The 9,422-nt window shown below is 38.2% G+C and overlaps 3 protein-coding genes across 5 annotated transcripts in view; 1 reads left to right on the top strand and 2 right to left on the bottom strand.

Annotated features, from left to right (window-relative positions):
* The window catches only part of ube3b (ubiquitin protein ligase E3B), a 9,402-nt gene extending 5,967 nt beyond the window's left edge, over window positions 1-3,435 (bottom strand). The window contains exons 1-12 of one of the 3 annotated variants that reach the window (XM_014028954.1): window positions 3,171-3,435; window positions 2,935-3,060; window positions 2,615-2,783; window positions 2,394-2,511; window positions 1,872-1,931; window positions 1,679-1,783; window positions 1,490-1,586; window positions 1,306-1,391; window positions 1,088-1,170; window positions 875-980; window positions 654-774; window positions 380-557 (exon numbers count right to left, since the gene is read on the bottom strand). In XM_014028954.1, coding sequence (XP_013884408.1) covers window positions 380-557; window positions 654-774; window positions 875-980; window positions 1,088-1,170; window positions 1,306-1,391; window positions 1,490-1,586; window positions 1,679-1,783; window positions 1,872-1,931; window positions 2,394-2,511; window positions 2,615-2,775 — 1,115 coding nt within the window. In that variant the 5' untranslated portion in view covers window positions 2,776-2,783; window positions 2,935-3,060; window positions 3,171-3,435. Of the gene's footprint in view, window positions 1-379; window positions 558-653; window positions 775-874; window positions 981-1,087; window positions 1,171-1,305; window positions 1,392-1,489; window positions 1,587-1,678; window positions 1,784-1,871; window positions 1,932-2,393; window positions 2,512-2,614; window positions 2,784-2,934 lie in introns of all 3 variants that reach the window. The other 2 variants (XM_014028955.1, XM_014028953.1) reach the window with 2 other exon arrangements.
* Window positions 3,436-3,594: 159 nt separating this feature from the next.
* kctd10 (potassium channel tetramerization domain containing 10) lies at window positions 3,595-7,274 on the top strand. Its single transcript, XM_014028952.1, has 7 exons — window positions 3,595-3,811; window positions 4,813-5,026; window positions 5,122-5,291; window positions 5,391-5,477; window positions 5,587-5,639; window positions 5,729-5,924; window positions 6,029-7,274. Exons 1-7 carry the CDS (start codon window positions 3,809-3,811, stop codon window positions 6,245-6,247), a joined length of 942 nt encoding a protein of 313 aa, XP_013884406.1. The 5' UTR covers window positions 3,595-3,808; the 3' UTR covers window positions 6,248-7,274.
* Window positions 6,499-9,422, bottom strand: part of myo1ha (myosin IHa) — a 14,615-nt gene continuing 11,691 nt past the window's right edge. The window contains 9 exon segments of the mRNA XM_014028951.1: window positions 6,499-7,681; window positions 7,788-7,887; window positions 7,964-8,061; window positions 8,421-8,491; window positions 8,579-8,714; window positions 8,784-8,839; window positions 8,915-9,008; window positions 9,084-9,167; window positions 9,234-9,396. Of these exon segments, the coding sequence (XP_013884405.1) occupies window positions 7,655-7,681; window positions 7,788-7,887; window positions 7,964-8,061; window positions 8,421-8,491; window positions 8,579-8,714; window positions 8,784-8,839; window positions 8,915-9,008; window positions 9,084-9,167; window positions 9,234-9,396 (829 nt within the window). The 3' untranslated portion in view covers window positions 6,499-7,654.

Genomic DNA, 9,422 nt, shown 5'->3' with positions numbered 1-9,422 from the left:
AGAGAGAGAGAGAGAGAGAGAGCAAAGAGAATAGAACATAACATTTTTATTCATTGCCGAGGCTGCAAAATAGATCTTTACATGACTTTTACAATTCCTATTTCAAAGGACATGGTTATTGAACCCCCCCCCCTTTTTTTTTTCTTTTTTAGACAATGTTTTATTTCCTCATTAAGGACCAGGCAGAATTAAGCTGGAAACATACTCGCTCCGAACTGCCGAGTGAGTATGTTTCCAGCCTAAGTCTACCAGATCACCTTTGTATGATAATTATTATTAATTATTATTATAATTATTTATCAGTCAGYTCATATTTGTATGCTTGACATTTACAGGTAAACTTAATTCATTTAATCATATTTTAAGTATTTCCACTGACCCGTAGTCTACAGTTTGCGAGAACCAGCCCAGGACGGGATGCCAGTGGGTTAGGTTGGATTTCTTCTGTGAAACGTATCTCTGGCAGTACGAKAGCATGTCAGTCAGGTCCTTCACAAAATGGTTGGCCTCCTCCTCTGTGACTTTCTCATTGAGGTAACCCAAGTAAATCAGGTTGCCTGTCAAAGAGACGGATGCAGTCAGTTAACAATCCACATCTGCATTTCCTTATCTGAAAGTACAGACATTAGTATTATTCAACCAATATACTATACCAAGTAAGCACAGTGTGTGGCTGCCCTCAAGACACACACAAATGTCCAGACACTGTTCCTCCCGATTGAGAAACAAAATGAACTTCCGCAGCAGTTCATGCGTCTGAATGGATGCCATGCACTGTTGGATCAAAGCAGACAGCAGTGCCAACATTTCAGATTAATACATGCAGTCTCTCTGCAGCATAACCAGAACACAAAGCAAAGCAAAGGGCTTTTACCTCTGGAGTCAGAACATTAAGGTGGTACACAATGGCAGGAACTGACATGATGTGGATGAGGAATGGTCTTAGCAGGTTGTCTGAGAAGTGAGCAGCGATGACTGGTCTAAAAAAATATCAGGTTTAGATTAAAATAAGTCTGGAAATAACCATATAAATAGATATAACAACATATTTTCATGGTTCCTCCACTTGAGTAGCTCTGGAACGTACCTCAGGGACAAAGTAAAGATGGCTGTCAGAGTGCCTTTGGAGAGGGATGGTTTAGTACGAGCCAAGCCATTGGTCAGCAAAATCTAAACATAATAAATGTTCACATATATTTATATAATTTAAAGGCTCATTTTAAATGAAAGTGCAGAAGAACAAAAGCCACTTCTTATTACTTCTTGATTTAAAAAAATGTATAAATATGAGGTGTTATGGTCAACCTGCAATATGGAATAGAATCCCTTTTGATTGAGGTGGCCCATGATGTTTTCACAAATCCTCGTCAAAGCAGGTCTGAGAGCTTCACCTGTGACATTTATGGTAAACGATGTGGCTCTATTATGTGTCTCTATGAAAAAGGCATGTCCTGCAACAACAATGGATGTGTTTATACTCAAGACTCACCTTTCCCTCTGATAATCCGCCACGTTGACGTATCGGTGAAGGTCACCAGCATGGTGAGGTAGAGCGTAACTAACTTGTTGTCTTGAAGTATGTCTGGCTAAATAAATCCCAAACACCACAGTATGATGTACAAAATACAACAATAACATTTTAATCAGGACCTATTTCCAACACCTCATTAGGACTGACCTTTAATTTTTTCAGAAGTTGACAGCAGGTCCACAACACATCTTTGATCTGTTTGAGCCAGGGAATGGTGAGGTCTTTGGAAAGAGCCAATGAAACGTACCAGACCTGAGGACCAGATTTAAAAACATTCACTGAGAAAAAGATGGAAATAAAATGTTTGTTGTGTGGAAGGTATCGACACAAACACACTTACTTTAGGTTCATTTTCCACCTCCATGCTGGCCAGAATAGCACGACAGAGCTTCTCAAATCTCTAAAAATTACAGTTATAGTTATTTTGAGTCACACAGTCATGGACAACTTACTAATTTTGTATTTTAAAAAAACTAAGAGCCTATCAAAAACAGTATGAATCTACACTAGCATTTTTCAAYAACAGTTTAAATCTGAAGATATTTGTACTTAGGAGTGAAACAGGAACATTTTTTTTAATTTTACGACAACATCTAAGTTTCATTATTAATATTATGATTAAAATTTCAATTTACAATTTAAAAAAAGGATGTTTATTGATTGAATGAATTAATTCATTTGACATAATTGAAACTGTTCACAAATCTTAATAGTTGTGACAAATACAAAAACAAGCCCACATGCAGATGATGAGATATTATATATTAATAATAACCGGTTATTTTTATATAATATGTATATCACTTCAACCCTACTTGTATTTCATGTGTGCTAATCAATGTTCAAACAGAGAGGAACTCACCGTCTTATCATCTTGGCCGTATATAAACAGTAATTTCCGAGCAATTTTGAAAATGGAGAGCGCATTCCTCTTGGTTGTTCCAGTTTCATTGGCTTGAAAATAGTCATCAACCTCTTTCCTGGAAATACAGAGAAAGACAAAAGCAAACAATTACATCAATGTGAAAWTAAGAAACATTTTACTTGATTCACTTATAGGGGAAAAAAAGAAGAACTCTTCACCTTATTTCTCTCTGGAGCCTGCAGCGACAAATGAACCTCCTGACCAGAGCTTGAATGGTGGTTGCAGCTTTCTCCTTCTCTTTTTGTCCCTTTCTTTCTTCTCTGGCCTGTCTGGCTTTGTCCAGGAACTCGGACTTGGAGCTTTGAGGGACACTAAACATTGTTTACCCTAGAGGTGGGGGAGAAAACAAGGCAGACCACTCGGGGCTTCAGTAATCTACACAGCGGAATAGATGACATACAAAGTAGCATCCCAGCCAATATATGCTCTATTTACATCTCAGATACAGTTGTTTTATTTTGAATCTGTGTGAACTTACCTGTGACACAGACGGGAAGATTGTCTGGCCTATTGGCTCACCTGACACTATACTTTCATAACCATTTGTCTTTCCGTGACATCCCCACAGGAGGAAGGAGAAATAATAAAAGGACTAACTCGGCATCTTGTAAAGCAAATAACGACACAGAAGATAAAGCAAGCAGCGATTGTTAGCTCAGGACTAGTTCGCAACTTGTCGGCTTGATGCAGACTATATGTTAATATTTTACATACATTTTTAGATATTTAGCATCATATTGGGGTGATGTTTAATCCCGTTTCGATGTCAGTATTTCTAACGCAGGAAACATACCGCTTTGAAATGTAAACAATGAGATGAGATGCCAACATTGACTGCAGCCATTAATCCCGTGTCGCATTAAATGATTCCGGGTAACATTAATGTTCACGAACAGGTTGTGATATCAAATTTCATACTAATGGAAAGACTGAGGCTAGTAAAATGACCGATGTTTTGTGTAATAACGAGTGAATTTTGAGGGGCGTTCGTGTCAAATATAAGTTCCTTTTAACGTGCTGGGTGGGCACGCCAATGGGTGGGCGGTGAAAGAGGGGACCGATTTCACTGTTACTCCATCAGCGGAAATGCTCACTCTAAAGAAATTAAAAGTGTTTTTCTCGTTGCTGTGTTTCGTGAATTGCGTGAAAGTAAAGTGCTATATAATTATTTGTTTTGCATTGTACTTTTACTGGAAAACACTACAAAATTCAGTAAATATTGATAACTGTCTCTTTAAAGCGATAGGAATAGTTGACGTCATTTTGTAACTGCGCAGCGATCGGCGGAAGGAAGTGGTTTGTTAGGTGGCTGGCGTTAGCGAGCGAGGTTTACGGAGTTTGCTCTTGGTTCTATGGTAAATATACATATTTTACTAAAAAGCAAATGAACAACAATGAAAATGACATTATCTAAAATGTTAATTTTTAGCACTTTACGCTGTAATACTCCATATTTGATGTAGAACATTGTCGATTACAATGGTTGATGCTAATTAGCTTGCTAGGCCCAGTGTGGCTACTGAAATGCTATTTACGGGTTTGTGCTAGAAAAATATACAAACTTTGTTCAAACATAGCAATGGTAGTTGTTTCTTTTGATTTAGTAGCCAACACGTTGTAAAACTTTATTTTCATTCAACACTCTTTCACGTGATCAATCTGCGAAATCATAAGTTAGCAACACCCCAAWGATCAAACAGTACTTCAGACTTTACTCATCTGCTTAAAATTTAGTTAAATCGCTGGGTAAAGGATAAATATGTAAATAATTATTTTAAAAATTGTTGAGGATCCAAACAGATTTAAAGATCGGAATATAATTTGAATCCTAGTGTTAGGACATACACAGTACTATATGGTCTTCTCCACTTGGTAAAGAAAGTTTTAAAACCAGGCTTGTGAATCTTGTTAGGAGTCTTATAGCAAGTTTTCTGTTACTGTTTATCACCCACTGTAGAGTATTTTGAGGGTGTAGTGTCAGACACTGTGGGTATGATTTATCAAACTGTTTAGTGTTTCATCAAATACTGTTATCAAAAGCAACTTACAAAGTAACAGAGACGTACATCATTATCAGATCGAGTGTTTGTGACAGGCTTTAAGGTATGTAAGGTTTCTATGTCTTGATGAGGTGGTCTTAATGATCYTGAGCTACAGATCTCAAGTGAGAGGAAAGAAAAAAAATGTACATCAATATGATTAAATGTGTATTCAGTGTGATCATGTGCAGCGTGTTTTATCAGATAACCATGGTTTATTCAGTAAAATTTGTAACAGAGTTTAAACAGAAGTACCATGAGATGGATCTTTTTTGTGGGATCCATATGTCATTTTGCTGTGTTTTGTGTTCTTCCAGGAAAAGATGTCAGGAGAGACTGTGGTGAGCTCGGCAGTGCCGGCAGCTACAACACGAACTACATCTTTCAAAGGCTCCAGCCCCAGCTCCAAGTATGTGAAATTAAATGTGGGTGGAGCGCTGTATTACACTACAATGCAGACACTTACCAAGCAGGACACAATGCTCAAAGCGATGTTCAGTGGCAGGATGGAGGTGCTCACAGATAGTGAAGGTGAGATGTCTGTGTAAATTGTAAACACTGTTTTCCATTGCTGCTTCTAAATTGTTGTTTTTTTTACGCTCTTAACTGTTGTGTCATCTTTATAGGTTGGATTTTGATTGATCGCTGTGGGAAACACTTTGGAACGATTCTCAACTATCTTAGAGATGGAGCAGTCCCACTACCAGACAACCGCCGGGAGACTGAGGAGCTTCTCGCCGAAGCCAAGTATTATCTTGTCCAGGGCCTGGCTGATGAGTGTTCAGCTGCCTTGCAGGTAAAAAAATTTATTTGGCAAATGTGCCAAGATACCTCAACATTCCTTCAGCTGAAAGCTTTTTTTGTTATTAAAAAATAAAAAAAAACTTTGTTTCAGAACAAAGTAAGATATGAACCTCTTTGCAAAGTGCCTCTCATGACATCATCTAAAGAAGAGCAGAGACTCATTGCAACCTCAAATAAGGTATATCCTGATTTTTTTCTGATAAAATGTGCCTAATTTGTGTGAATAATGTAAAGATAAATTTGCCACAAAGATTTTTTTTTTGTAATATAGTGTTTTGTTTTCACAGCCAACTGTGAAACTGCTGTGTAACAGAAGCAACAACAAATATTCATATACCAGGTGATTTTTTTATTGATATAGATTTTATAATTTCTAAATAATTGTATAAACTTTTACATTATTATAAATCTTTTTCTTTTCTCATTCAGCAATTCTGACGACAACATGCTAAAAAATATTGAACTGTTTGACAAGCTGTCATTGCGGTTCAATGGTCGAGTACTGTTCATCAAAGATGTGATTGGAGATGAGATTTGTTGTTGGTCATTTTATGGCCAGGGCCGTAAGATTGCTGAAGTGTGCTGCACTTCCATTGTTTATGCCACAGAAAAGAAGCAGACTAAGGTATGTATGCAGTTAGAGCACACGTGCTTTAAACAGCACTCTTCTTTATTCATGCAAAAAGCTACAGTTTTTTTTGTACATCTCTGTTTTTGTGAAACCCGTAGGTTGAGTTCCCTGAGGCACGAATCTATGAGGAGACCCTGAACATCCTTCTGTACGAATCTCAAGAAGATCGGGGTCCGGACAACGCTCTGCCAGAACCTCTAGTTACACCTGAGGGGCGACCGTATCATCTGGATGAGGATGAGGAGCGAGAACGAATCGAGCGATTTCGAAGGATTCATATCAAACGAGCTGATGACCGCACACATCACTACCAGTGACCTCTCTCCTGTGATCCAGCTGCCTGTTTCTCTGACCCTGGCCAGTCTCTGCACCATGCTTGTGCCTTACAACACCCAGCTCCTGTCTCTTTGCCTTCCCAACTGTTACCAGCTTTTCTAGGAGACCACTGGAAGATGAGTATTTAGGTGATTGTGTTTTTTTTTCCTTCTTTTTTTGTCTTTTCTGGTCTTTATTTGTTCAGCGCTTGAGCTGTATTGTTTTTTTTTTTTTTTGTTTTTTGTTTTTTTTGTAAGTCAATATTACTACTACAGAAGCTTGGATGTTTGCATTCAGCACAACAACCAGTTTAATCAATTCGTTTAGAGAGAAGGAGAGAGAGAGGACTGTCAGCATATGTTATAGAAGGGTCCTGCTCTCATCATGAAATACAGAAGAATAACATTAAACCTTTGTGTTCACCTTAAAATTATACTTTTCAGCTTTTTGTCATTGTGGTTCTTATAGATCCACTTTAACATCACGAGTGGCTGAAACTGGTGTTTTACACAGTGCGGCCACTTTGTGGCAATATTGTACTCCTAGATTACCGTGTCTTTTTGTAGCCTGCTGACAATTAAACGTCTCTAAAATATCATTTAATGTAGTTAGAATATCACCAAAGGAAGGAACATTTTACTGTAGTTCTTGGTCTGTTTTTAGTTTTACCAATAATTTATTTCTCTTCACCCCACTAAACAAATCCTTTTATGTAAGTGGAGGGAATTTGATCTGTGACCTTAGGTGTTAAATGTACCAGGCTGATAGAATGATGTCTGCTGAGGTTGAAGTGAATGACTGGAATTGGAGATCCTCAGAACTAGGAAGAGGAACCCTGTCTACAAGCTCTTAACATGGAGTCAGATTAGACCGGTCCTTCATCCCAGCATTCATCAGAGATTGTACTGTTTGCACACTATAGGTTTGAGTTGAAATGTCTAACGGTCGCAGTACTTGTAGGTCTGTTGTACAAAAGTAAATGTTTTATATTTATATACACTTTATCACAAATAAATTTCTATAAACAATRATTTGTTTCTTTTTATTAATTCACAATCAGTGAAAATACAAAATCCTAATACATATGGCTTTGTTATTCCAGAAATCAGATCCTTGTTGAAGCAGTTTGTGAGTTTCTCTACTTTTCTTTTGTAGGTTGAGGTTCAACCTTACATTTGATACTAGAGTGAAAATCTTTGTTTAAACACCATGATGATAAGCTAAAATGAGCTTTAGATCAAACTCTTAATTCAAATGACAGTTTTTTAAAGCAAGCTCATCCTGGATGTCTTGTGGGTTGCAGTTTCTGGTCTCAGGTGTATGTTCTGTAGACCGATCCGCTCCTTAGCGTCTGCCAATAAAATATGTAGGGGCCACTTGTGCGTCTCTTCTTCTGCCCCCCACACACGTTAGCGTGTCCTCATGCGAGTGGCGACCTGCYGTGACAAACAGTCTAATTCATGTGTCTCTTTGTAAATTACCTTCAGGCTGTAATATTGGTGTTCAGTCAGACCGTCTACTTCGTTACCCAGCTGAACTCACCACCATGAGGTGTCCGTTCTGGGCTTTGTAAACCATTGGCTCCTGTCCAGCGCTAAAGTCCACAGCAGTCTCTCTTCCTGGCTGGATTTCAACCTTGATGCTGAAAAATAYCGTTAAGGTTATTTTTAAGATGGTTGTCTGTGCCAATGGGCCTTTAAAATTGATCTCTAACTCACCTTCCCTTAACCACATTGACAGCACTCTGTTTTTTAGCAATGACGCTAAGTTGGGTCAGACACTCAAACAAGTGGTCACACTGCARGATCAGATCTCCCTGAAACAACCAGAGTGAAAATAATAAACTAAATGTCACTTCTCCCCCCCTGTTTAGTTGCATCAAATTTGATTAAGGATGCAAATTCAAGAGTGACGCACCCCACTTTKATTTTTCTGCTTAACAAATTTTCTTGTATTTTGTCATCCCGAGCTTTGATTAAAAATGTGGCTTGAATTGTATATTGTGTCTTTTGGTAGTGTGTGTTGTACAAAACAGACAAAATGCCCCCGAAAAACTGAAAACCGAACAATGTTCAGTGATAAATATAATTTAAAATCCATCCCCTCAGAATTGTTTTAATTCTATACAAACGAATGTAACTTGTGTGGAGATGTTTGTATTCAATGATGGCCCACCTTTTGTTTAGGGTCGTCACGCGTTATGTGAAACACAATGATGCCATCGGTTAGGTTACTCACAGAAATCTCTGTGACAAGTAAAAAAAAAATAATAATGATAATCAGCCAAGTGACATTTTTAATGATCACTACATTAACATTTGTTTGGGTCTGACCTTTGAGGGAGGTGTAGACCACTCTCTGTTTGATTTTGGCCTCCTCCACCACATAGGCAGCAGTCTGAGTGAGGATGAGCTGCCTCGGCCTCGGTTTGAAGCCATTCCTGTCGTATTTAATCACTGGAACGCTGTACTACAGAAACATATAACACAGTTAGTGCTGTTWGACGTGACGCTGAAACTAGTGATCTTATTTTATTACCTTGATTTGCTCATTGCGAATCATACTGAGAACCCTCATGTTTATCTCTTGGTCACCTATAGAGGTGTTAAAATACGTCAACACAATTGTTTAAAACTGAAACAACAGTGGGATTTTTCTCTGAGACTTACTGATTCTTGTGTTCAGAAACGGCTGAGCGATGCTCTGTGGGTAACTTTCCTTTTTACCTTTGAAGATAGAGCTTGTAACAAACTTCAGCTGAAGCTGTAAAAAGAAGATTAAAAAATAAGAACTTTAGTCTGAAGGTGAAACAGTTTTTCAGTTTGCGTGGTGTTTTACCTGCGCTTTCTTCTGAGGTGTGATTCCTCTCACGTATTTCCGCACCATCAATCGGTAGTGGAGCTTACGCAGCATCTCTGATGTCTATACAAATAATCAAATCATTCAGAGTTTTACCTGCCGTTATTGCATTGCTTTTTGTCGACGTACCTCTGTCAGCACAGCTGGAGGAGTTAGCCAGGTGGTTTTATCCAGAACAGTCTTTGGCAGGTTATTTTTCAGTCTGTTTAAGTAACTTTGCCTCACAAAGGCCAGATACTCTGAGTTGTCTGTGCTTTTTGCTTGTCCTCTATTTATGTAACCTTTGATGAATCTGAAACAAATGATGCAATATATATA

The sequence above is a fragment of the Austrofundulus limnaeus genome, unplaced genomic scaffold, assembly GCF_001266775.1.
Source record: "Austrofundulus limnaeus strain Quisiro unplaced genomic scaffold, Austrofundulus_limnaeus-1.0 Scaffold834, whole genome shotgun sequence".
Lineage (NCBI taxonomy): Eukaryota > Metazoa > Chordata > Actinopteri > Cyprinodontiformes > Rivulidae > Austrofundulus > Austrofundulus limnaeus.
The sequence above is the reverse complement of the archived record's forward strand: the minus strand, read 5'-3'. Positions and strand labels throughout refer to the sequence as shown.

Bases quoted from the DNA above. Each gene is read 5' to 3' on its own strand.
- kctd10 (XM_014028952.1), top strand. The intron at 5,027-5,121 runs GTGAGATGTCTG...TCATCTTTATAG, and splicing joins GGTGCTCACAGATAGTGAAG to GTTGGATTTTGATTGATCGC. The intron at 5,292-5,390 runs GTAAAAAAATTT...ACTTTGTTTCAG, and splicing joins AGTGTTCAGCTGCCTTGCAG to AACAAAGTAAGATATGAACC.